Raw genomic sequence first — 25,348 nt, 5'->3', positions numbered from 1 at the left:
TTGTGGATTCTGTACCAGATTTTGGAAAGAGGGAGCACTAGAACCAATCATACCTGTCATATACATGGCACTTTATGACCACTAAGATAAAAAAGGGAACTTTCAACAGTAATTTTCAGTGTTATGGTGCATTTAATTGTTTCTTTGAGCATTTGCTGTTTGCAAAGTTGATGAACTTGAACATAAATCTAATTACCCCAGAAAAACACCTGGGTTTGCATTGATGACCCATCACTCACATTTATAGTGTGTATCTGAGGTTTCTTGTCATATTGACATTTAGCCTCTGCATGTCATCTCTCCATCACAGCAGGTATCCGGGCATCTGCTGCCCTCTCACCCGAACTGACCCCTGCCCTCAGAGGCTCATTCATCTTCACATCTCCATGTTTTTTCTTGTCTTGTGGCTCCTCTCTGTTTCCTGAAAGCGAAGTGTGGAGAGTGAGTATTGCCCACACTCGGGCGGGCCATCATCGTCATCATCATCCCGTCTCCGGTCAGAGCCCTCCCCCTCAGAGAGCTGCAGCGGTGCGTCGCGGTATAAAACCAGTGCGCTCCCCTCTCCTCAGCCTGGTGCACCGGCTGCGAGGTGGCAGCGGGGAGCAAGAAGTTAGATCTCTCCTAGCTTAACTTTTTGCACTTTTCTTTTTTTAAACAAAAATAAAACTTTGTTAACTTTTTCTACTTAACCTGAAAATCCTTATTTTCCCTCAACATGACTCGTAGCACGCTGACAGGGTTACTGGTTGCGCTGTGCGTCAGCAGCGCAGTGCACGGCTTGCCAAAGAAGAGCAAAAGACAAACCGGCCAGTATCAGGTGTATCCTGAGCTCCGTGACGCGTCGGCTGTGGCTCAAGGTTGGTTCAACGACTCACATGTGTTTTTTTTTTTTAAAGAAAAGTATTCTTGAGTTTAATGTTTGGAAATTTAAAGATGATCATTTTTTTTCTTTTTCTTTTTTGAGTACGTATTGAGCCAATACATGCAGAAATCTGTATCTGTATCTTTTCCATATCTAATTTCATTTTAATTCGGTCAGCTTTCTTTTGAGATGAACCAAATCAACCAAAAACCTTAATAGCCACTTAACGGTGTTGAGTCACTGTTATGTAACAATATTCTCATTATATGATTTCTAGTCACCTGTGAAGAAAACGGTCGATCGTTCAGACAGAACGAGCAGTGGGAGAAACCCTACCTTGGTAGTACACTGGTGTGCACCTGCAATGGAGCAGCTGGCATCAAATGTAAAACTAAGCCTCAAGGTCAGTGAGAGACCGACCGGTTCAATAGAGACCTGTCTCCCAGGACATTACGATTGAACACGGGGGGGATACTGATTTTAGTTTGGATCAGTTGATTCCCCATGTCTAATAGCACTTGTTTCAGAACTTTTGCGTCAGTAACAAGTATATATATATATATATATATATATATATATATATATATATATATATATATAAAAAAAAAATCCAATCACACCATGACTAAAAACACCAGACCTGAGGTTCTTAGTTAAACTTTGGAGGAGACGCACATCTCCATCTGTGCGCCTTTACGCAGCAAGATAAATCTCCCCAGCAGCTCTACAGCAACAACGTTTAACATTTGAAGTTTTCCTCTGTTTCTCCTTCAGTGGAGGAGTCATGTTTTGATAAGTACAATGACCGGACATACCGAGTCGGTGAGACCTACGAGAGACCAAAGGACGGAATGATGTGGGACTGCACTTGTATCGGTTCTGGTCGGGGCAAGATCAGCTGTACCATCGCCAGTGAGTAATCTACTAAACAGCATGCACTTCAATGATTAACACTAAGCAGCATGAAATGGTTGGAAAAACAACCAATTGTTGTTTTGTTCCCTGCTTCTTCCATGTATTGCCAACACATGGCAACACACCAGGGAGCCTCAATTACATATTTCAGTTAAAGGTCCAGTGTGCAAGATTTAGGGTCAGAAATTGAATGTAACAACCATAGTTATGTTTTCACCGGTATATAGTCACCTGATGTGAAGCTGGTTTTCTTAACTTAGAATTAGCCTAGCTTCCAGTTTTGCCCCTGGGCTACTTGCAATATTGCAGTTAAAAATTCCAGTGCAACACAAAAAGCATTTTCTCCAGACTACTGTTGTGACTCTCTACATTCTCTTTCTATGTGTAAACTTTCTTTGAGTGGAGAAACGTGATTTAAAATCTGTGTGGTTGTCAGAGTGGGAGCTTGCAGGCGGGCGGGTAAAACTCTATTGGGCGTATTCAGTAGGCTGCATAACCAGGAAGTAAACATTGTAGCTGGAAAAATGTCCTCCGCCTGCCGAGATGACTAACCTCCGGTTGAGCCTACCGCTAACTTGAATTTGGATGGAGTTATTAGATTGAGCAGCTCATTTCACAGGGTGTGTGCTGTAGAAGATATACCCACCATCATACAGCGGCTTCTTTTACAATGTAAGCTTTCAGGAAAACATCCCTTTGGGCCCTAGTGTGCCATGTGATGGTGTAATTACACAGTTTGGCCACTAAATCAAATTTGCTTTAAAGCCTGGCACTATTCCTAAGAGCCAACCTCTTTTGATTTGAGGTTGATTTTAGATCAAGGATCCGTGGGATGAGGGGTGTTCAGTAAGTTGCGATCTGCAACCTCCCTGTTAGATTCCAGGAAATCCTACACACCAGACCTTTATAATTGTATGATTTAACATAAAACCTGATTGATGGATATCTGTGAAAGTCACTTTTTTTTTTTTAAAACCAATGGCACGTCGTTTACAGATCGTTGCCATGAAGGAGGGAGGTCTTATAAAATCGGGGACACTTGGCAGAGGCCTCATGACACTGCTGACTACATGCTGGAGTGTGTGTGTCTCGGAAATGGCAAAGGAGAGTGGACCTGCAAACCTGTGGGTGAGTCCAATTGAACCAGGATGCCAACTTTTTCCATATGAACCCTGGAATGCAGATGCATACATGTGTATACAGCTGTCACCACACACTCATACACACACACACACACACACACAGTTATAGAGCACAGGGTAGTTTCTCAGAAACATGAGTGTTTGATACCACTGTAAATATTTAACAGCAGTCCAGACAAATAAGCTCAGTGAGTGAGAGAGCACGCCTCTCCTCTTTGCCCACATTACGCCACAGATATTGATTTTTTACTCGGATTTTTGCTCCCGGAAACATCTGGGATGATTTTGATGTATATGAGGCTTTCCTCTGGTTTCCGTGCAGCTGAGCGTTGCTACGACAACAGTGTCGCGTTATCGTACGTCGTGGGGGAGACCTGGGAGAAACCGTACCAAGGCTGGATGATGCTGGACTGCACCTGTCTGGGAGAGGGAAATGGACGCATCACCTGCACCTCAAGGAGTAAGGAGGAAATGAACACACGCACTCAAACACATACTTTACATTCTTGCTTGGCAGCTGTTGACCGCTGTCATCCTTCATGCAGACCGCTGCAACGACCAGGACACCAGGAGGTCCTACCGCATTGGAGACACGTGGACGAAGCCGGATGCAAGCGGACAAGTCCTGCAGTGTCAGTGCTTAGGAAACGGCCGCGGAGAGTGGAAGTGTGAGAGACACAACGCAGGCAGAAGTAAGACTCAAAATCTAAACCCTCTCAAGTCTTGTCAGCAGTCACAGCCCTGGCATGATTAGCCTCATAATACTTCCATTATGTTTTTGGTATTTTTTTTTTTACAGCCACAGGTGCTGTCGTGCTGGCCCCCACCCATACTCGGCCGCAGCCCGAGACGCCAATCGAGGGGACGTGCCGCACAGACTCTGGAGCCACCTACTACGACGGACAGCGCTGGTTCAGAAGCCAGGGCAACAAGCAGATGCTCTGTACCTGTCTGGGCAACGGAGTCAGCTGTCAGGAGTGGGGTGAGTGTTAGGAGGGAGGGAAGAAAAAAATGTCTTTCTCGACGTGAAATAAGTTTGAGTGCCCCTGATTCATGTCACCACAATCAAATTGCTTTGACTCTTCTATACTTACCATCTGCTCTCCCCCTCCTCTCATTTATTTTGCAGAGGCCAGAAACCAGGCGTACGGTGGAAACTCCAACGGTCAGCCTTGCGTGTTCCCGTTCGTCTTCATGGGAAAGACCTACTACTCCTGCACCTCAGACGGACGCACAGATGGGCAGCTCTGGTGCTCTACAAGCTCAGACTATGAGAAGGACCAGCAGTACTCTTTCTGTACTGAGAGGAACGGTGAGACTCAGGAACAGGGACTTACAAAGTCTGTCAAACCTGCCATGAAATGAAACTTTCCTTGTAACATCAATTCATTCATTGACTTGATTTACTTTAATCAATTTCACATATAGTTCTATATAATATTGGTGCAAATATTATAAAACCTATCACAAATCACTGAACACAAAAGTCATGTGCAGTAACTCCCCTCTCTATTCCAGCCATTGTGGCAACACGAGGTGGAAACTCCAACGGCGCTCTGTGCCACTTCCCCTTCCTCTACAGTGGCCGCAACTACACCGACTGCACCTCTGACGGGCGGCGTGACAGCATGAGATGGTGCGGCACCACCCACGACTACGACACAGAGCAGCGCTATGGATTCTGCCCCATGGCTGGTGAGCGTGTGCAGTTACTGCAACTCGTCAGTTAATGTTTAATATAAAGTAACTGAGTATCCCTTTCTTCTGGAGACAGTTTCAGAGCAATCATCAACAATCACATCGTCTTGTCGTTTTATTATAACGTGCACTATGCTTATCTTCTGTCATTTTAATTTGCTTGACCAGATTTGCTAACAATCTCAGAATCGCAGAATCATGGGTCAGAATTGGGTCACGTAAATGAGTCAGAAATACTAATTTACCGCTCACTATGAAATAAAATGAGTGTTGTATGGAGAGGGTATATGATTAAACGAGTGTGTGATCTCAAATTGCCATTTTTACACTTCATGGTTTTCATACTGAACAAACAAATAAGATACAATGTGTTAGTTAGTGAGATTTAATGTACAAACACTAGAGTGGTGTCAGTCTTCTCAGTTAAAGAGGTCATATTATGCTAATTTTCAGGTTCATTCTTTTATTTGGGGGTCCTAGTAGAATAGGTTTACATATTTAAATGTTCAAAATAATACTAATAATAAATTATTATTATAATACATTTTCACAATCTAACCTCAGTGATCTGTATGGCCAGTCAGAAAATACTCACATGCTAAACTACCAAGCTAAAGAAAAAGATGTATATTTTTTGTAGGGGATGGAATTCCACTAAATGTTTCGGTCTGTATCTCATCTTGTGGTCAGATGTTAATGACTGTTTAGTTGAATGGGTCACTTGTGGACAATTGGGGACTTAATAACTGTTGTTTAAAGGAGAGGGGGTTTATGGTCATGGGACAGTGATGACTCCATCAGGGCTGTCATATAACAGCTTTTGATTGAAAACATAGTCGTGACACTGGGCTAACTGGACCAAGGAGAATTCCCTGTCAGACCACACACAGCTGCATGTGAATGTACAGACGCACCGACAAGTACTTTTTGTTTTTTAATTTCTTCATTCTCTATTTCTTTCTGCAGCCCATGAGGAGTTGTGTACCACCAACGATGGATTAATGCATCGTGTGGGAGACAAGTGGGACAAACGCCATGAAATCATGGGTCACATGATGGAGTGCACATGTCTCGGCAACGGCCGTGGGGAGTGGAGCTGCGTTGCGTACTCACAGCTGCGAGGTCAGAGAGCAGAAAGAAAACTTCTGAAGTTGTCTTGAAGCAGTTAGAATTGTAAAATAAAGCATGAACGTTTTGAGTTGCTGACTTTTCTCTTTCGTTTTGTGTCCAGATCAGTGCATTGTTGATGGCTTGTACTATGAGGTAAACCAGGAATTCTCCAAACGCCACAGCGATGGCCACATGATGAACTGCACCTGCTATGGACAGGGACGTGGGCGCTGGAAGTGCGACGCCATCGGTGAGCATCAGCTCATCTGTTGGGGAATTAAAATGCAAAAGCACTTGTCAGCTGCGAAATAAAACGCTCCCCTTCTCTGTCGTGTCCGATCATGTCTTTTGTTTTCCTCTTGTTTCTACATAGATCAGTGTCAGGAGCCACAAACCAGGGCGTTCTACCAGATCGGAGAGACGTGGGACAAGGCCATTCATGGCATCCACTACCGCTGTTATTGCTATGGCAACGGAATTGGAGAGATGAGATGTGAACCTCAGCAGACCCGACCAGGTGGGAAAAACAACCCCTCGTATATCATCCACTTAAAGATGTAATCTGCTTCCGTTTAAGTCATCTGTACTTGCATATAGACGATGTTAACTCAGTCACAAGCGGACGGATGGTTGATGGTTTAAGTGATTGTGTACATCACACAACATCAAAATTGATGCATATATTAACAAGACGTTAACGAGTGTCCCACTGATGCAAACTGTGTCAGAGATCCAAATCTGAACACACAGCATGACCTCCATTGTCACTTTTATGTTACTGATATTAAACATTTCTAAATCCATATAGAAATCATAGAGAAAAGATGCTCCTTACAGCGTCATATCCGCCCCCTAACTCTTTCATTGCTAAGTTTATTCAGAATTAAAGAAATCCATTGAACTGTAAGTTAGTGAGAGCCAAAAGCAACAACCAATAGCTAAACTGCCATGACTTTTCATGGGGAAAACTGAGATCAACCTCTGTGATAAATCTGAGGCTCAATCAGGGGATGACAGATTTAAATTCCGAACCCTTGCAAATATGTTTTACTTGAAAAGGTTATTTCAGCTTTTTTGTTCATTTCTTCCTCACATCTCAGTCCTTCTCTGGCAGCTTTTCCACCAAGTCAGTCAGCTGCCAGTGCTGAGTTTGTGTTTGCTGTACTCGTTCAACTCCCCCACATTATTGGCCTCCTTCCTCTCACCTTCCCCTGCCCTCCCATCACACGTCACTGAAATAAAAAGTTCACTTGCCAGGTTAGTGGAGGGAAGCGGGGGTTTGTTTTTTGTTTTTTTCTCGACTTTGAAGTTTGACAAATGGAGAAGTGTCGGCCAATCGAATCACCCCCGCCTTCCACCTGGTCTTTGTAGCTGGATTCCTCACCGACCTGCTGAGGGTGAGAGGGATGCTGGGCTGGGTGGAGGGTGGAGGGGGTGCCTTATACACACACTTCCCCTCTGGTTGGGTAAAAGTTGCTTAATGTGGTACTTTGTACTGCGGCAGATTGTCTGTCCTGAATCAAAGACTGACCTAAAAAAGTTAAAGTTGCAACACGATCTGCGGCAGATAAAAGTTTGAACCCATCTGTGCGTGTGTTCTTGAGGGTACAGAGGCTAGATCAGCTGTGATGAATATAGTACTCAGGTGTTATCTCACACGATGAGATGTCAGTGGGTGTTTTGGCTGGTTAAGCACCGTCTGGTGGTTTGGTTTTGTCCCAAAAAGATGAATCTGTCTGACAGAGCCTCACCAAGATGTAGCCAGCTTTCACCCACACGCTCTGCAGGTAACACTGTTGTATTATGTCTTTGCTCGCGTCCCTCCTGATGTCGGTCTTTTCTCCAACTCCTCAGACGGCCACAGACCTATCCAGGTGATCATCACTGAGGCGGGAAAACAACCAGACTCTCACCCCATTCAGTGGAACCCGCCTTCATCTGTCCACATCACCCAGTACATCCTCAAATGGAGAGTTGTGAGTGTCACTTTCAGTTCGAAATGCCTTTTTAAAAATGCCCTATTTTTTTCTTCTTTTCCAAATGGTGTTTTAAATGTGCTGACTGGTGAGCAAACAGTCTGACAGACTGAGTTCAGGTGCTTTTTGCAACTCTGACTGGAGTTTGAGCACGGACAAACAAAATGATTAGAGGGCACATGAACTCCCCCTCACAGTCTGCATACACAAACACAACTTTTTTAAGCAGATTCCAAGGAAAGTATCCCCATGCCCTGTGATTTTTTTTTTCTCTCACACTCATTTTTCTCTTTGAAGACCTCAAGACCTTAAAAAAAAAATCCTCTGAAGGAGTTTGTATATTTTGGACTGCAAAGTCACTCCAAGCCCTCGTCTGGCCCTCCTGCTGAGACGGTTTGAAGTTGTGCGACAGAGTGCAAAGCCAATTTAAACACCTCTTAATCAGGATGTAGCAGTGAGTGGGTCAGAGACAGTGTTCAGTCCAAAATATACAGGCTACCATGTAAACTAAAGGATACAACTGGAGGACTCTTTTTATTTCGCTTCATCAGTGCTTTATCTGTGTTTTTTGTATTGTTCAGTACTTAAAAGATTTATACTTTTAGTCAAGGGTTTGGAAATCAGATTAATCAAGTTGAAAAATCTATCTCACCAAAACCATTCAGTAGGTGTTATGTGGCTTTTAACCATAGTTATAATTTATTTGTAGTACTAATTTTGTTCCCTCAAAAGTTGAGATTTAGAGGTCAGGTCAGCATACTTTATGTTGTTAAATTTTGACTAAAAACTCATTTTCACTTTTTAGAAAAATAGCCATTCGCCTTGGAAGGAAGCCACCATCCCCGGGAACTTTAACTCCTACACCATCAGTGGGCTGCGTCCAGGCGCCACCTACGAGGGGCAGCTGATCAGCATCCTGCGCTACGGACGCCGCGAGGTCACGCGTTTTGATTTCACCACAACCCACGGTTCTTGTGAGTAGACTTGAGCGGCGACATTTTCTTAATGCCACAAATCACAGGAGGAAGTGCTCACACTGAACGTTATATCCCTGTACGTCTCCAGTGGAAACATCTGAGGGAGAGACGAACATCCCTCCTCCAGTGTTGGACACCTCTGAGTCGGTGACAGAAATCACCTCAAACAGCTTCGTTGTGTCCTGGACCTCGGCTTCTTCTACCATCTCGGGCTTCAGGGTGGAGTATGAGCTCAGTGAGGAAGGTGCCAAGCCGCAAGTCCTGGGTGAGAGAACCTTTTGATGAGCACTGAGACCTCCTCAGTATTACATGCAAAAAATTTAAATGGATGCTTTGATTGTGTTGTTTTTTTGTTGAGGTTCTGGCTGACGCATCTCAGGTTAAATGTGGTCATCAGATTTGTTGTATTTCACACAGTGACACCAATTTCATTACGAGCAGGGTTGGGTGACGATGGATTACACGTAAACAGGATTACACAATCAGATAAGAAAAAATAAGTCGCTATAATTAAGGATGACTTGATTTCATGTCTTTATAATACGGCAGTTTTAGAAGTATGAAACTTTATAAATAATATGCTGAATATGTTTTACTGTATATCATATTGAGGTTGATCCGAGGTTGATGATAGTGAAGTTTTAATTCCTTTTTACTTAAACTGAAAGTGGAAAATGAACACTGTTAATTAATAAGTGCTACTCTTGCGCCACATCCTTCATGCAGCCTTTTATTTTAAATTAGCAGCAACAATATTTTCTAACATTTTGTAGACTACACAAACACCACACCTGTAGTTCGTGCCAGTGCTGTTTTTGTGAGGGTAATTTGATTTGACCAAGTGTAAATGCTGAACCTGCAATATGGTTTGAGATACATACTGGAGAAAAGAGGATATTTGTGGAGCTTTTTTCACTTTTTGGCTGTTTGATTATTATTAAGCATTCCAAAAATATTTTCCTGTAATGCAATGATTATGTAAGTAATTAACCCGTAATCTAGAACTTTAGTATTTACTATTGCAAAGTCATCGGACCCGACCCTGATTAGGAGTAAGAAATGTAGGTACATTGTAGATACCAACTCGGCAAAAACTGACGCTCCAGGACTACAGGACGTGTTTAAGTAAATTCAAATGAATGCGCATCAACTAACTTTTGTCTGCATCTCCAGATCTTCCTCGCTCAACCACCTCCGTCACCATCGCTGACCTCCTGCCAGGACGCAGATACAACGTCAACGTCTACGAGCTTCCAGATCAGGGACAGCCGAACCTCATCCTGACCACCTCCCAGACCACAGGTGGGAAAAATCCTCCTCCTTCCTCATCACAATTTGCTCAGGACAATCCAATATAGCAATCATTTTTTACGAGAAAACGTGACATGACTGATTCCAATTATTTTCCATTCCCCAGCTCCTGACACGCCTGCTCGGCATGCAGTCGATGATGTGGGAGAGAAGTCCATCCAAATCAGCTGGTCCAGGCCTGAGGCTCCCATTACTGGTAAGGATCTTGTCTTGTAGATGAGCTTGTCATGCTGTCGAGATCCTTTTTATTCCGGCTGCGAGTGACTGTGTGTTTGTGCCTGCCAGGTTACCGTGTGGTGTACACACCATCGCTGGAAGGCAGCAGCACCGAGCTGAACCTGCCAGAGTCAGAGACCTCAGTGACCCTGGTGGACCTTCGCCCCGGTCTCCTTTACAACATCAGCATCTACGCTGTGGAGGAGGAACAAGAGAGTGAACCTGTTTTTGTGCAGGTCACTACCGCTGGGTCTCCTCTACCAGGTACACATTTTTAAACAGATGTTAAAAGTAGTGCAAAGCTAAATTTACTGAAAACTGCCTCATAGATTGTGTAATTCTGTGCACCCTACATCAAGCCAATGGCAGGTTTTTTAGTATGTTAATTTACATTTGATGTTAAATTATTCTTTTAAAATCCTTGTTTTTCTTTTGGCTTCCAGAGAGAGCTGGGCAGATTAAGTTTATACTCATAGCTGAAGATTCCTTATAGGGCCAGGGAGCTTTATGAAGGGCTTTCCAGTGTTTGGGAAAGACTGAACTTGTCAAAACACTGCTTTGTCAAAATATGCTCTTACAGCTTAAGCTATACCATCGTGATATCTTCTCAGAGGCTGCTTATCTTCATCCCAGTCTATCGTGGCCTCTGAATGAACTCTCTTTAATTCATGGTGGGCTCAGAAACACCAGTTCAGATGTGGTTAAAACACTTACGAACGCAAGCATGCATGTACAGCCCACACCTGCACAGAGGCACACACACCTCATAAATCCTCAGCACAATGTTTTATTGGATTTCTCTTTCTGACTCTTCCCTCCCTGTGCCTGGCTCGAAACATTCTACACTTTTATTATGCTCAGAAAACAAAACCAGATGGTGTAGAGAATAGCTCTGAATTGTTATAAGCCATGTCTGGTCGAACATTACATTTTATGCTTCATTGGAGCCACTATTGATGAGAACTGTGCATTTTCTTAAAGGTCTTCCTTGTAGTTTTGGGGAAGACATTTTAATCAGAGGGGAAAAATCTGTTATCTTAATTAACTGAATAAATGAATTGTCCTCAAAGGTACGACACAATGTCTTACTGTCTTAGTTTGTTTATATCTGCAGGGTCCTTTCTGGCCTTAAATGAACAGATAAATAAATATTTAAAATAAAGGTTTGTATTATTACCATGGTAATATTGTAAATATTACCTTTCTGAGGTTGAATTTATTTTTCAAAACTACAAAGTTCATCTTTAAAGCCTGATCTTTCATGTCACAGACTTTTGAAAAGCTGCTTCAATGAAGAAACACAGATTTGTATATCATTTTATTGGCCGTGGCGTTTTTGAAGCGACTAAAAGGAACTTTTATTCTTTCTTCTTGCCACTGTGGAAAAAAGGTGACGGTGCCCCACAGTACCACCAAGCTACAGGGCAGCTTCTTTCCTCAAGCTGTGAGATCTCTAAGTTCATTCTATCACCTAACTTTGACCAGACGTATGCCAAAGCCTACGTGTAAACCAATGTGTAAACAGAGGCAAGAAGACATTAAGCATCGCGATCTCTATGATTCGGCAAAAAAACAAATGTGGACCCCTTCAGGACCGATAACGCTCCATAAGTTGCTCGAACTTATACACCTTTCAATTAATGTACTACTTCTTGTCCACAGAGGTGGTACCGGCGCCCACGGAGCTGCAGTTCTACGAGGTTTCCGATGTGAAGATCACCATCACCTGGACCGGTCCACCCAGTGAGGTGACCGGTTACAGGGTGACCTACTCCCCTATTGGCACTGACGGCAGAGAGCTCCGGCCCCTGCAGATGCCCATTTCACCAAACGCCTATGCTGACATCACCCATCTGCAGCCAGGCACGCTGTACCGCTTCTACATTTACGCCATTAATGGTGGAGTGGAGAGCGAGCCGCTGGTGGGAGACAAGTCCACCAGTACGTATCACCAAAGACAAGGGAGCCTAGATCAGACCCCAAAAATATAAGACATGAGAGATTTTCTGTTTTACATGTGTTTTATTTTCTAACCTCTCCAGAACCTGACTCGCCCACTGATGTTCGTTTCACCGACGTCGGCCACGACAGCGCATTGGTCATCTGGCAGGCTCCCCGCGCCATCGTCACCGGCTACCGTCTCTTCCTCAGCATCGAGGGCTCCAACCCCGTCGAGAAGAGGATCCCGGGCAGGGTCAACCAGTACCCTTTGAGGAACTTGCGTCCAGACACAAGATACACCGCAGTCCTTCACTCTGAGCTGGACAACGAGCTCAGCGAGGGCGTCACATCATATTTTGAAACCAGTCAGTATTAAGATTGACAGAACATCGGCTGCATAGAGCGTGTTGCTGGAATGGATTTTAATGATCTTTTCCTCCTCCCAGCTCCTCAGATGGGAAATGCTCCTCCTTTCAGCACTGAAGTCACTGATACCTCTATCATCGTCACCTGGATGCCTGTCCGCAGGTTCAGCTATAAGGTAGGCCTGCTTTTTAGCATCTATAAGCTCATTGTTTTGGTTTTATGGCAAACAATTTGTGATTCAGTTGCATCATTGTCAGTGGCTCTTGTTTATTTTATGCTACTTTATTCTTCCGCTCCACCACTTTTTAGAGGCAAATATGAACTTTTAGCAAAGTAATACATGAACACAATATCCTTATTTTTACTCAAGTATGATTTTTGGTTACTTTTTCACAACACTCTAGCATTTAGCAGCTAAATAGACAAGAGGTATTTCCTTGCGACTAGCAAAACAGGGCTGACAGCAGACTAAACACTGGACTTAGACACTGTAAATCAATTCTAATGTCTATCTGTGTCTGCTAGAAATGTAAATAGGCTAAAATGTTCGCCCGACAATTTACAGTACATCAGTGTTAAATATAAATAATTAATTCAGATGTAATGTCCTTGCTTTTTGGTATGTTTTAAGTGTATTTTGGAGGTTTCTGATCTCTGAACACCTGCCTCTTTCTCCCCCAGCTGTCTGTCCTCCCCAGCCAGGAAGGCGAGTCTCCCAGAGAAGATACCTCTGACTCTGGACAAATTCATATTCCCGGCCTGATTCCTGGAACTCAGTACACCTACTCTGTTCAGCCCATCTTCAACGGACGCAACCGTGGAAACCCCATCACCCGCAACGTCGTCACTTGTACGTATCCGATTTCATTTTAACCTAGAGAAAAAGCAGACACGGTGCTGACAGTTGTAAAAAAGCCGCTAGAATAGAAGTTGTAAAAACTGATCCCGAGATTGATTTAATACTGCTGTGTGCTCACGTAGCACTGTTCTTAGAGTTTTTGTAAGAAAACAAAAAAAATTATCTCATGCTCTCCTCTCCTTGCAGCCCTGTCTCCTCCTACTGACCTCAGAGTGGAGTCAAACCCAAGCACAGGAGCTCTCACTGTCCACTGGGTCGCCTCCAGAACACCAGGTAAATATTGACTGTGCTCCCCACGCACGTTGGATCGAGCCAAGTCTAGACCTTGGCCTTTGAAAGGTTTTTTTTTTTTCCACCATGACAAATGTCTCTTCCCGGTATTTCCTCTTCATTTATCACACTGACTCATAAATTACAAAAACCTCTTGACTTCACGTTCTATTTGTCAACTTTCCCCAACATCTGCAGGCATCACAGGCTACAGAGTGACCAGCACGCCGACCAGCGGCCAGCGAGGAAACTCCCTGGAAGAGTTTGTCCGAGCAGATGAAACCTCCTGCGTGCTAGAGAGCCTCAATCCCGGGGCAGAGTACAACGTCAGTGTATTCACCACCAAGGGTCATTTGGAAAGTGTGCCTGTGTCCACGATTGTCACACCAGGTAGGAGCCACCAGGAGAGCATACACACACAGGCATCAAATACATGACCGCTTCTACAGAAAAGGCCGGAGCATGTTTGTGTGCGAGAAAGAAAGAGATAAAGATTTTTGAGGAGAACATCTGTATATCATCTCCTGTCTTTAGAATCTATTCCTCTTCTCTCTGGGACAAATGTATGTAGTTTCACAAGAAAAGAAAAGGTGGAACGCCTAAAAACAGCCGTTTCTTCAAGCTGCATGAGTATATTTTTCGCCACTTGGGGGCAAAACGACCTCACAGACACAACATAATCATTAAGTTAAAAAGTTAAAAAAACTCACTGTCCTTTGAGCTCCATTTTGGTCTCCACCAACACCACCACAAATATACTGGTCTTCTTGCTCTATGTTCAACTTCACCTCCTAACTCCTAGCTGCGTTAAATCAGCCATGCTAACATTATCTATCAGCTGTATGGCGTTGGGCATACTGCAGTATGCTGCTGCAAGCAAGGCTAAAGGGTAACTCCACCAACTTTACACATCAAAGTGTGTTAACAGGTCTTGGTGAGTAAAACTGCATTTGTATAAAAAGTACCATAAAATCTTTTGTGGCTCCAGAGGAAGATGAATGTCATCTGATTGCCTCCAATGATGTCACTCGGTGGCTAAATTGCATTGTCGGAAATCTGGGCACCAGGTTATAAAAAGGAATTTGAATGCCTGAATTAATGAAGGTGATATCTCTGGTTGTTTTGTATCTGTTTTTATAATTTGTTCTTAAACTGTCCATAATGAGTCCAACAGTGTTGCAGGAGTGCAATCCTAGATCAGTGGACTGCTTTTCAAAACCAAGCGCCTGCATTTCCCACAATGCAACTTACCGACCGAGTGATCTCAGTGGAGGCAATTTATTAGATTACATGCAGCCTCCTCTGGAGCCACAAAATACTCTATACTACTTTGTTCACATACACAGAAGTACTCCCCAAGATACTTTAATGTGTAGCACTGAGATCTAACCCAAATCTGAGTTAAGTATTAAACCAAAAAATCTGCTAAAAGAGGCTAAAAAAGCTGCATGCAGAGTTTCTTTGTTATGTACACTAATGCACTATTAGCATGATCACTGCATGAGGCTCATGTTTATTAATTGGTGTGGTGAATGTATTTGTTTGTGTATTTTTTGGTGCATGCCCAGAACAGTAGTATAACTCACTGCTTTAGTTATAATTTCTGAATGTGTATTGACTTAAGTGGTGTGTAATTATCTCTACCAGCATGGCTACTGTTTCTGACTGCTTTACTGGGAATGAAATTAATGTTTCTTGATATAACCAATGCAATTATTATTGGTTTTCTTTCTTCTTCCTGTCTGTCTAATTGTGCCTGTGCATAGCAACTAACCCAGCCCTTCCAGACATCCTCACACCAAGTCACACTGACTTTGTCGACATTACCGACACCACCATTGGCCTCCGCTGGATCCCTCCGAAAAATGCTACCACTGCTTCTTACCTGATAACGGTAGTAGCGTCAGGCGAGAGCTTGCCGATATTTCAGGATATGGTGCGAGCATCTGCTGGTTATTACAGGATTCATGGTTTGGAGCCGGGTGTGGACTATGACATCAATATCTTCACTGTTATCGATGGCCGGGCAAGCGAGCCAACCACATACAGAATTCTTACACAAGACGGTGATTTAACTCTTTGACTCCATCAGTGGGAGGGGCTTGGGTTTTGATCTGAGAGAAAGGATGAAGACACATTAACAACCCTATTATTAACATACATGATACATTCAAAAGCTACCATAAATTTCAGATATGTATCATGTTATTGATGTTTTCTTTATACAATTTTTATTGACTTTTTCTGTGTTACCAATGGCTTTTAACTGCTCACTCCTCCAGTCATTCCAGCACCAACCAACCTGCAGTTTGGAGGGGTGGGTCCTGACCACATTAGGGTGACATGGACAGTCCCCAATGTTGCCACACCAAGCGACATCTCTCGGTTTGTCATCCGTTACCATCCTGTGGCCACAGATGACGACGTCAAGGAGGTTAATGTTGGAGGGGCGACCAACACATTCCTGCTGCAGAGTAAGACGGCATAAAAGTCACGTCTTTTTAAAAAAAGTGTCTGACAGAAAATGAGCTGATTTTTCTTTGCTTCATGTCAGGCCATTCTAACTGTATAGTTATCTCTCCACTCTCATATAGACCTGCTGCCCAACACCGACTACAGCATCAGTGTTGTCTTAGTGTATGGTGAACGGGAAAGTCAACCAGCCACAGGGACTCAGAGGACAAGTGAGTGTGACAGAAGGGGCCTTTAAGGAAGAGCCATGGGTTCCTCGATGTTCATTTGATAATGTTTCATCAGACAACATCTGTTGGGTTTTAAAACAATAAACATTAAAATCAGCAAATTATAGTTAAAAACCCCTTCAAATCTGTTATTTGGTGACATAACATTTTAAAACCTACATTTAACAATTAGTATACTAAAGTCTTATTTCTAATTGTAATAAACAATATCACCAACATCACCTTCTGCTGCTGACTTCTCAAATTAATTAAAAGTAGGCCTTTACTGTATATTACATTGTGTACTATTGAGTTGTTCAAATATGTCATATATTTTGCATAAATGTTATTTGTTCTGTTGGTGCAATGAAAGAAATTGACATTCATGGTGTCGATTAGTAGCTTAGGTTGTTTTTGTGTGCACGTTTAGTAGGTTGATCACAATAATCTGATGCTGTGGTATTAAAACGACACCAAGTCAACAACCTACAAATTGTTGAAAGTTTTGATAAAAGTGCATGTATTTTAACATGTCTCTTAATCTTCAATCCTTGTTCTCTTCAGCTCTGGACTCCCCTACTGGCTTGGACTTCTCTGACATTCGCACCAACTCCTTCACCGTTCACTGGCTGTCTCCGACTTCTGTCATCACTGGCTACCGCATCCGCTACCAGAAAACGAGCGGCGGACGGCCCAAGGAAGAGAGGCTGCCCCCAAGCAGGGACTACTTCACTTTGACAGGGCTGACACCGGAGACAGAGTATCTGGTTCATGTGTATGCTGTCAGCAACGGTCGGGACAGTCTGCCCCTGACTGGCACTCAGGCCACCAGTGAGTTTCTGTACTGGTTTCTCCATTCATTTCTTCCTCTATTCTCTTACCGTGATTGCTTAGCTGAATCTCAATCATAATTGCATTACTTATTGTTGTCATAGAAGTTTTTTGTATTTCAATCATGTACTGTACAAAGTAACGACGGTTAGGCCTCCTGGTCTGAAAAGTGAAGCCAGGGCCAACAACTTCACTGGTTTCAAAAAGAGAGCCTGATTGTATATAAGCTTATGTGACAAAGACCCTAATTCTCACTTGATTTAGTACCTCGGGGAAACAGTTTTCTAATGAGTTTATGGTCACAATTGCTAGTTTCATGTCTTCTCCAAGACATGATGTTCATTTAGTAAGTTATAATAACTTTTAGAGAAAAACAGACAATAGTGCTTTATGGCACAGCTATGTTGTGATTGAAAAGTCGCTAAAACTGCGTTTCCTCCAATTTTTCAGTCAGATCCAATCAGGATATCATCCCAAGTAACACCTTTTTGTCTTAATATGGTCACTTCTGGCTCTATAAAAACAAGAAGGTGAAGATCACAGACCAATGAGTGATGTGATGATTGGTTTCCCCTGGATAACAATGCACCTCTTTCCTCTCCAGTCTCTGATGCTCCTACCGACCTTGAGGTAACATCGTCCACGCCCACCAGCATCACCATTCGCTGGGAGGCCCCCTCTGTCACAGTGAAGAACTACAGGATCACCTATGCAGGAGAACGTATGTACATGTTTTAAGTCATAGTTTCCTCTAAACCTCCAGCGTATTCTGAGTTTAACACCTGGCCCTTATTCAATCTCTATCTAGGCGGTGAGCGTCCTCAGGAGTTCTCAATCCCAGGCACTCAGACCACTGCCACCATCACCGGGCTGAACCCTGGTACTGACTACACCATCACCGTCTATGCTGTTACTGGAAGAGGGGACAGCCCTGCCTCCAACACCCCGGTCTACATCAGGCACAAGACTGGTAGCAACCTGATGGTTTTTTATAAGATCTAGTTGTTGAGGGGTTGAACTAACTCTGAAGCTCATAAGGTGCCCATCTCCCCTTTAGATACCGAGCCCCCCACTGACATGAAACTGTCTGACGTGAGTGACAACGCTATCACAGTGCGCTGGTCTGCTGCTCAGGGACCAATCAGAGGCTACAGAATCACCAGTGTTCCCAAAAATGGCCTGGGACCCTCCTACTCTGAGGTGGTGGCCCCTGGTAAGATGGCAAACAGCTGATTAGAACCAGGATGTGATCCGTATTTTATATCCAATCTTGGATTTTTTCCAACACAGTGTCCCCTTCTCATTGGCTCCTTTTCTGATCCTCTGTTGCAGATCAGAGAGAGATGACATTCACAGGTCTGATGCCCACTGCTGAGTATGTTGTGAGTGTCTATGCTCTGGGCAATGATGGACAGCCCTCTTCCCCTGTGGTCGGAAATGCAATCACTGGTTAGTTTGACTTGATTCAGTGAAAACGGATCATTTTCAAATTTGACATGTTTATAATTGAATTTTTTGTTTCTTCTAGAGTAGGTCTACATGCTTTAATGTTCAAAAACCACATGTTTTCTCATTCTGTCCAGTCTTTCAGCTCTGTCTGAAACGCTCTGTTTTAGCTCCCGTCTCTTTAAGGCCCCCCTTCCTGAATATCAGCTCACACATGCCTGTGCCAGCACCGCTGACAACAGGAGAGCAGCTGTGCTAAATGAATCCTGGCGAAACTAGTTGCTAGGCATAAATTATGTAAATGGTGACATAGTGTGATGTCACAATGTCATGAATTTAAAGGCAGGACTACTGATGAGGCATTTCATGAGCAGTGTTATTGTTGGAGTGAGGAGCTTCTCTTGGTGCGGACTTTGACCTTTTTAATATTCCCGATCTTTCACATACAAAACTCTGACGAAAAGGGGAAAAATGAAAAAGGTTTGGGATCAATACGAAATGGGTCTCCTTTACATTCATTTGAATTCAATTAAAAATGCTTTCATGTTCAGTTCGTCTTCACACAATGGCTGCTGATTTGCAGATATGTGACCAAGTGTTTGATCTCCCAATATTGTACATGCTTTAATATCGCTACCAGATTAACTCACGACAGTTAAGACAGAAGAAATCTCAAGTCTTGCTTTGAGATCCGTTTATAGGCCTATATAGCCTTTGATGTGTTAAAAAAAAAAACAATTGCTCAGAGCTGAAATTAATGACCTTCTTCCTTCTCCTCTCCTGCAGCTATGGACCGTCCCAAAGACCTGACCTTCTCCGACATCGACTCCACCTCCATGCGCATCACTTGGGACAGTCCAGACGGCACTGTGACATCATACCGCATCCTGTACTCCAGCCCGGAAGAAGGCGAGAGAGAGCTGCGTCCAGCACCCAGAGGAGACCAGGACAGTGTGCTGCTGACAGGTCTTCGCCCCGGGACAGAGTACACCATTAAAGTCATCGCCCTGCACGACCGCACACCCAGCAAACCGTTGGTGGGAACCCAGGCCACAGGTAGAAATTCAAAGAAAGATTAACACATTCATGACTTCATTTACACATTCTCATGACTCCAGTCATTAATCTATTTTTCCTTTTCTGTCTCAGTGATCCCTACTCCAACCAACCTGATGATCTCAGAGGTCGGTCCCTCCACCTTCACTGTGTCATGGCTAGCCCCCAGTGCACGCCTGACAGGCTACCGTGTGGTTGTCAACCCCAAGAACATCAACGCCCCCCCCAAAGAGATGAACGTTGCTCCGGACACGACGCGTGTAGTCGTACCGGGGCTCATGGTAAACACGGTTCTAGTTTCAGTGTTCACATGGATTCGAAGTCGGTCAGTGAGTAAATATCAACTGTATGTTTGTGTTTCGTAGGTGGCAACAACCTACCAGATATCCGTCTATGCTCTGAAGAACTCTGTCACCAGCAGACCGCTGGAGGGGGAGACGACCACACTGGAAGGTAAGTGGCAGCACCATAAATGTACAAATTCCCAGTCATCACCAGTTATTACCCACTGCTCTGTTTAATTTCTGTTTTCCTTTCTCCTCAATGCAGAAGTAAGTTCTCCTCGGCGCGTGCGTATCTCTGATAGGAAGGATACATCTTTCACACTGACCTGGCGCGCCAAACCATCGGAAGCCATCACTGGTTACCTCATCGAGGCCACACCAATGACTGGCTCACACCCGGCCATCAGAAGGAACTTCGCAGCACCTACAGAGACCTACACGTTCACAGGTACACCACACCTTCCAGCTGAGCAGACCTTTAAAAAGTCAGAAGTGTGATTTTGGTGTTTCGGACTTGTTTTACCATTTTTTTGTTGTTGTTGTTTTTCTAAAGGTCTGCAGCCAGGCACCAGGTACCACGTCAGCCTGTACACTCTGAGAGGAAACACGAGGAGCGCCCCATTCACTCTGAATGTTGAAACAGGTACTACACACATCTGTGTTGTGAACACATTTCAGGCTTCTTCATCTGAAATTAGGCTTACTTCAGATTTTTGTGTATGTAAAGAAATGTTGATTCAGATGTGAGTTGCTGGTGTCTTATCTCCATCATTACGTACAGAAGATAATGTATATTCAGTACAATTTGAATTCGAGTAACTTAAAAAGAAAGATTAAATAAAATAAAACTCCATAAACAGCAATTGTTATATTTTTATAAAACATTTGAGTGAAAACATCTGGCCTTGCTTTATTTAAACGCAGCCACAGTAGATACACCAGTTTTCCAAATACGGACATACAGTGTAGAACAATTGGTCTTAAAGGGAAATTCCGCTGATTTTACACATCAAAGCCTGCATATAAGGAAGAAGCTGTACAAATCTGTGTGTGGCTCCGGACTGAGCTCAGCAATCACTTGATCTGACATGATATTTTTCTCCATAGATAAACCAGTGGTCCAGGCTCCCACCGGCCTCCATTTCACATCTTTCACCCCCACCTCCATCTCCTTCACCTGGCAGCCACCTGCCACACAAATCACGGGATACTACATCACCTATGAGGAGTCGGGAGGAGCACCACGTGAGCTCATCCCACGACCCCACGCCGGCAAAAACTACGCCACCATATCCGGTATGCACTGTCCACTGTCAACTGGTCCATTTTCACAACAAATATATTTGTCACTAAAATAATAACTAACAACTACTGACAACTCTTTCCAGGCCTGAGACCAGCCACCGAATACACCATCAAGATCATCGCCATCCAGAACACGCAGAGGAGCAGCCCTCTGGTGGGAAAAGCCAGAACTCGTGAGTATTTGGGGATTTCTGCTCTGTGCAGTGACACATGTGATAGTAAAGGTGATGCATTAAAATTATGTAATAATGTCCAAAATTCTAATGAAAATGTAAGGGGTGGATTGGCAGCTTTAATCTGCTCAGCTGAGCCAAATGTTTTGCTGTTGTAGCGCAGAGGCCTGGAGGTAAACTATGCAGTGAATCAGCGTTTAGCTCCTAAAACAATAATACCTGTTTTTATTTTGAATGCCTCCAGAAATGCCATTCAAAATACCTGGCGTGTTTGTAATACTGCGTTGAGACACACTCTGCCATGAAGTAGCAATGCTGCTTAACCGTCGCCTCCTGTTGGCTGAGACATGTTGTTGCATCTCTGCTTTACCTGCCGCCTCATCTAACCTGCTTGCTTCCCTAACCCCGTCTCTCCCGCCCAGAACCAGACTTGCTTGTCCTGCCTCTGCCCAACCGCCCCGGAGGGTCTGGTGACAGGTTGGATGTGCCTGAGGACAACACAGTCCAGGTAGTGGGCAACGGTGGCCCGGATGGGCAGGGTGGTCAGAACCAGCATGTGGAGTACACAGAGTACAACAACAACAACGGAGACAACAGATATAATGGGAACAGTGGCAACCCACAGTCTCCCTATGGGCAAGTACGTGAGCCCCTGGTGTTTTTGCCCCTTCCTGATGCAGAGGGCCGCAGACTGCCCATCCTGAAGCTGAACCTGCCCGTCGGCTCCACGTTCGATAATGAGACAGATCTGCCCCAGGAGGTCCAGACTCAGACCTCCATCTCCTGGAAGCCATTCAGACAGAGCGACGCCTACCTGGTGTCCTGCTCTCCTCTCACACACTTGGAAGAGAAGATGTTCCAGGTAAGAGACGAGCTCAGCCCACATTCATCAGTCTTGTTTGATTAAATCAATTATTTAATGTGATAAATACCTTTTTTTTTTCTCTCTTTTCTGTTCAGGTCCGCCTGCCAGGCACAGCCACCACTGCCACCCTGATAGGACTCACACCTGGAGCCAACTATAATGTGATTGTGGAGGCTCTGCTGGGGGCGCTCAAACATAAGATTCTGGAGCAGGTCGTCACTGCTGGAAACACAAGTAAGCTTCCTACAGAGTCTAAACTAAGCCGGATTTAGTCAAAAATTCAGTGTAAACCAACTCCTGATAATTAACTTGAGGCACCGCCTGTGTGATGGGGAGAATAGTGTCTGGGGCAGATATGATCCCCTGACAGGTAAAGCGGGGAGCAGCTTGATGAGTAGATACCTCAGTGGCAGTGAAAATACGGCCATGCAACCTCGGATTTTCCTTTACTTTTCTGTTACATTGACTAATTAAGCACAATTTGGATTTCAAAACACACATCACTCTCGCAAAAAATACTGTTTTCATTTAGCAAATAATCCATTTGTGCGGGCCGTGCCCTATCATTATAATGTCAGTCATTATTTGACTTTGCTAACTTTCCTCATTAACTGTACATGACCACACTGCCAAAAGAAAAAAGCAGAAATAAAAATACATTTAGAATTGTACAAATAAATACAATTGGAAAATAAAGTTTTTCATGTATCACTCTCAATACGCCATACCATCATGTAAGATTATGACCAGATCGTAACAGCCAGCCACTAGGACAATAAAACAATGCCAACAGAATCATGATTTACAATAAACAAAGTTACACTAAAAATAACATTCAAAACATACATAAGTGCCCTAAGTGAGAAAAGAAAAATCCTGGATCTGTCCCCTTACACGGATCCGCACCAAAAGTTAATGGGGTCTAATCTAGACCGAGACTCAACCTTCATCTGAGTTTTTTGGAAATCCATTCAGTAGTTTTTGTGTAATCCTGCTTAAAAACCAATCAACAAGTGGACACAGGTAAAACCAGAATCTCCTTTGCAGAGGTAATAAGTACATGAAAACTGAAGAAGAAGATCATTAAAAAGTTAGGACTCAATCATTGAATAAGTGACTAATTAAGCCTCAATTACCAAGTGGCTCACACACATTGTTCCCCAACCCATCTTCCTTCAGTCCCAGAGGGAGTGCCCTCCGATAAGGACTCATGTTATGACGCCTTCACCGCAACCTACCATGATGTTGGTAGTGAATGGGAGCGGATGTCTGAGACCGGCTTCAAGCTGTGGTGCAGGTGTCTGGGCCTGGGCAGTGGCCACTTCAGATGTGATTCATCTAGTAAGTTTTGGGGATATTTTTTTCCCTACGTAAGCATATTTGGAATTTTATGATTGAACACATGAATTTGCAGTTTCCTTAACAACTGTTTTTCTTCCACCATTATTAGAGTGGTGCCATGACAATGGAAACAACTATCGCATCGGAGAGAAGTGGGACCGCCGCTCAGAAAACAGTCAGCTGATGAGCTGCACTTGTCTGGGAAATGGCAAAGGAGAATTCAAGTGTGAACCACGTAAGTTCTCTTAAGACTCAAAGAATAATTCTATGAGTGTATCACAAAAGACGTGAAGGAGTGTAATTCGTGATGTGTGCCCACACAGATGATTCAGTGTGCTACGATGATGGCAAGACATACCAGGTGGGAAACCAGTGGCAGAAGGAGTACCTGGGTGCCATCTGCACCTGCACATGCTTCGGAGGACAACAGGTACGACACATCGGCCCACGCTGGCTTTGCGTCCGATGTTCAGTGTGAGTTATTAGAAGCATCTTAAAATACAAACTTGTGTGTCTGGTCTCATCAGGGCTGGCGATGTGAGAACTGCCGCAGACCAGGTGCTGATGTCGATGCTGGTCTTCTTCAGCCTGTTAGATATGGAGACAACACACTACGCAGAACGGTGAGTTGAATAAATATGTCTTCATTATTTTATGTTTTTTTTCCCCACATAAAGATGTCGCACAGGGCATCCATGCATTGTCTGGCCCTCGACGCCATGTTAACCTCAAAGATTTTCAGGTTGTCATACAAAAATGTTATTATATTATTCTTCTGTTTCATACCAGTTAATTTCTGTTCAAGCTATTTAATAAAACATGTTCTATACATATACAATGAGCCCTGCTGAGATCTAGAACAGAACAGGATTGTTTCTGCTTTGGCATGTGATCACACCTCTTCAAATCTCCCTCCAGAATATCCATTGCCCCATCGAGTGCCTCCGACCCGAACTGCTGGCAGACGCACACGTTCCTCAAAATCCTCGCGAGTAAAAGATCGGTCTTCTGACTTCTGCTTTGTTCCCTCACCGACCAATCGCTGCACTGTCCCTGCGACTAAATTAACTGCCTTATCACTTTCTGACACATTTGTTTAGCTAAAGGTGTTAAACTGCCCTGCTGCCTGTTTAAAGTGATCCTCTTCTAAAGCCAGTCTTTTCACTGTTGACTGTCAAGTCTTTAAATTCACACTCTACTGGAAGATGCAGACTCCTGCCATTGCCATATTTTGTGTAACAGTCGAAGTTATAAAGTACAAAGACTTGTCACCCAGTCAGATTTCTATACTTTTGTCAAATTGGCCGTTTGTTTTTCCATTTAAATATCAAAAAACATTTCTTCATCAAGAGCAGAAACTGTCAGAAAGTAAGCACTGTGTTAAAGAATGTCAATGTAGTCATTAACAAAATGTTTGTCCATGAAAATGTGCTTTCCTTTTCTGTAGCCCTTCTCCTGAGGGGTCGCACTGTGTGTGATTGACACATTCTGAAATCTGATGTCTGTCTACTAATTTATCCCTTTAATCTCAACGTGTGAATGTGTGAACTGGGATGTGAGGATTTGAACTGTTCTATTTTTGTACTTTTTGTTGTCCGTTCCAAAGTTGTTTCTACCTTCGACAAGAAGTCCCTTATTTTAATAAAGCTGGAGAGATCCTGAAACCCAACTGCAATGTGATGTTTAGTTTTTATTTTGTTGTTTTGCATTTTATATACTCGCA

The 25,348-nt window shown here is 43.6% G+C and overlaps 1 protein-coding gene across 3 annotated transcripts; it reads left to right on the top strand.

The window, feature by feature from the left end:
- The first annotated feature begins 556 nt into the window (after positions 1 to 556).
- Positions 557 to 25,294, top strand: fn1b (fibronectin 1b). Of its 3 annotated transcripts, XM_030414192.1 has the most exons (46): positions 557 to 857; positions 1,140 to 1,265; positions 1,637 to 1,774; positions 2,774 to 2,905; positions 3,242 to 3,379; positions 3,465 to 3,611; positions 3,719 to 3,901; positions 4,049 to 4,231; positions 4,438 to 4,614; positions 5,584 to 5,739; positions 5,849 to 5,977; positions 6,101 to 6,244; positions 7,582 to 7,703; positions 8,509 to 8,677; positions 8,769 to 8,945; positions 9,854 to 9,982; positions 10,098 to 10,187; positions 10,277 to 10,471; positions 11,870 to 12,148; positions 12,250 to 12,513; positions 12,595 to 12,689; positions 13,196 to 13,364; positions 13,560 to 13,646; positions 13,842 to 14,033; positions 15,410 to 15,709; positions 15,926 to 16,117; positions 16,238 to 16,327; positions 16,889 to 17,155; positions 17,760 to 17,876; positions 17,964 to 18,125; positions 18,213 to 18,368; positions 18,488 to 18,604; positions 19,388 to 19,657; positions 19,751 to 19,938; positions 20,023 to 20,110; positions 20,207 to 20,389; positions 20,495 to 20,584; positions 21,049 to 21,237; positions 21,330 to 21,419; positions 21,842 to 22,281; positions 22,380 to 22,518; positions 23,464 to 23,625; positions 23,735 to 23,860; positions 23,949 to 24,055; positions 24,153 to 24,248; positions 24,544 to 25,294. In XM_030414192.1, the coding sequence occupies exons 1-46, from the start codon at positions 716 to 718 to the stop codon at positions 24,619 to 24,621; spliced, it is 7,410 nt and encodes a 2,469-aa protein (XP_030270052.1). In that variant the 5' UTR covers positions 557 to 715; the 3' UTR covers positions 24,622 to 25,294. The 3 variants fall into 3 exon arrangements, with proteins under 3 accessions (XP_030270052.1, XP_030270053.1, XP_030270054.1); XM_030414193.1 differs by lacking the exon at positions 1,140 to 1,265 and having other exon boundaries at positions 565 to 857; XM_030414194.1 differs by lacking the exon at positions 15,410 to 15,709 and having other exon boundaries at positions 716 to 857.
- Positions 25,295 to 25,348: the final 54 nt, after the last annotated feature.

The sequence above is a fragment of the Sparus aurata genome, chromosome 4 (genome assembly GCF_900880675.1).
Source record: "Sparus aurata chromosome 4, fSpaAur1.1, whole genome shotgun sequence".
Classification (NCBI taxonomy): Eukaryota; Metazoa; Chordata; class Actinopteri; order Spariformes; family Sparidae; genus Sparus; species Sparus aurata.
The sequence above is the reverse complement of the archived record's forward strand: the minus strand, read 5'-3'. Positions and strand labels throughout refer to the sequence as shown.

Excerpts from the sequence above, each read along its gene's own strand:
- fn1b (XM_030414192.1), top strand. The coding sequence starts at position 716 with ATGACTCGTAGCACGCTGACAGGGTTACTGGTTGCGCTGTGCGTCAGC. Across the intron at positions 1,266-1,636 it reads ATGTAAAACTAAGCCTCAAG|TGGAGGAGTCATGTTTTGAT; the intron begins GTCAGTGAGAGA and ends TTTCTCCTTCAG. Across the intron at positions 5,740-5,848 it reads TGCGTACTCACAGCTGCGAG|ATCAGTGCATTGTTGATGGC; the intron begins GTCAGAGAGCAG and ends TTTTGTGTCCAG.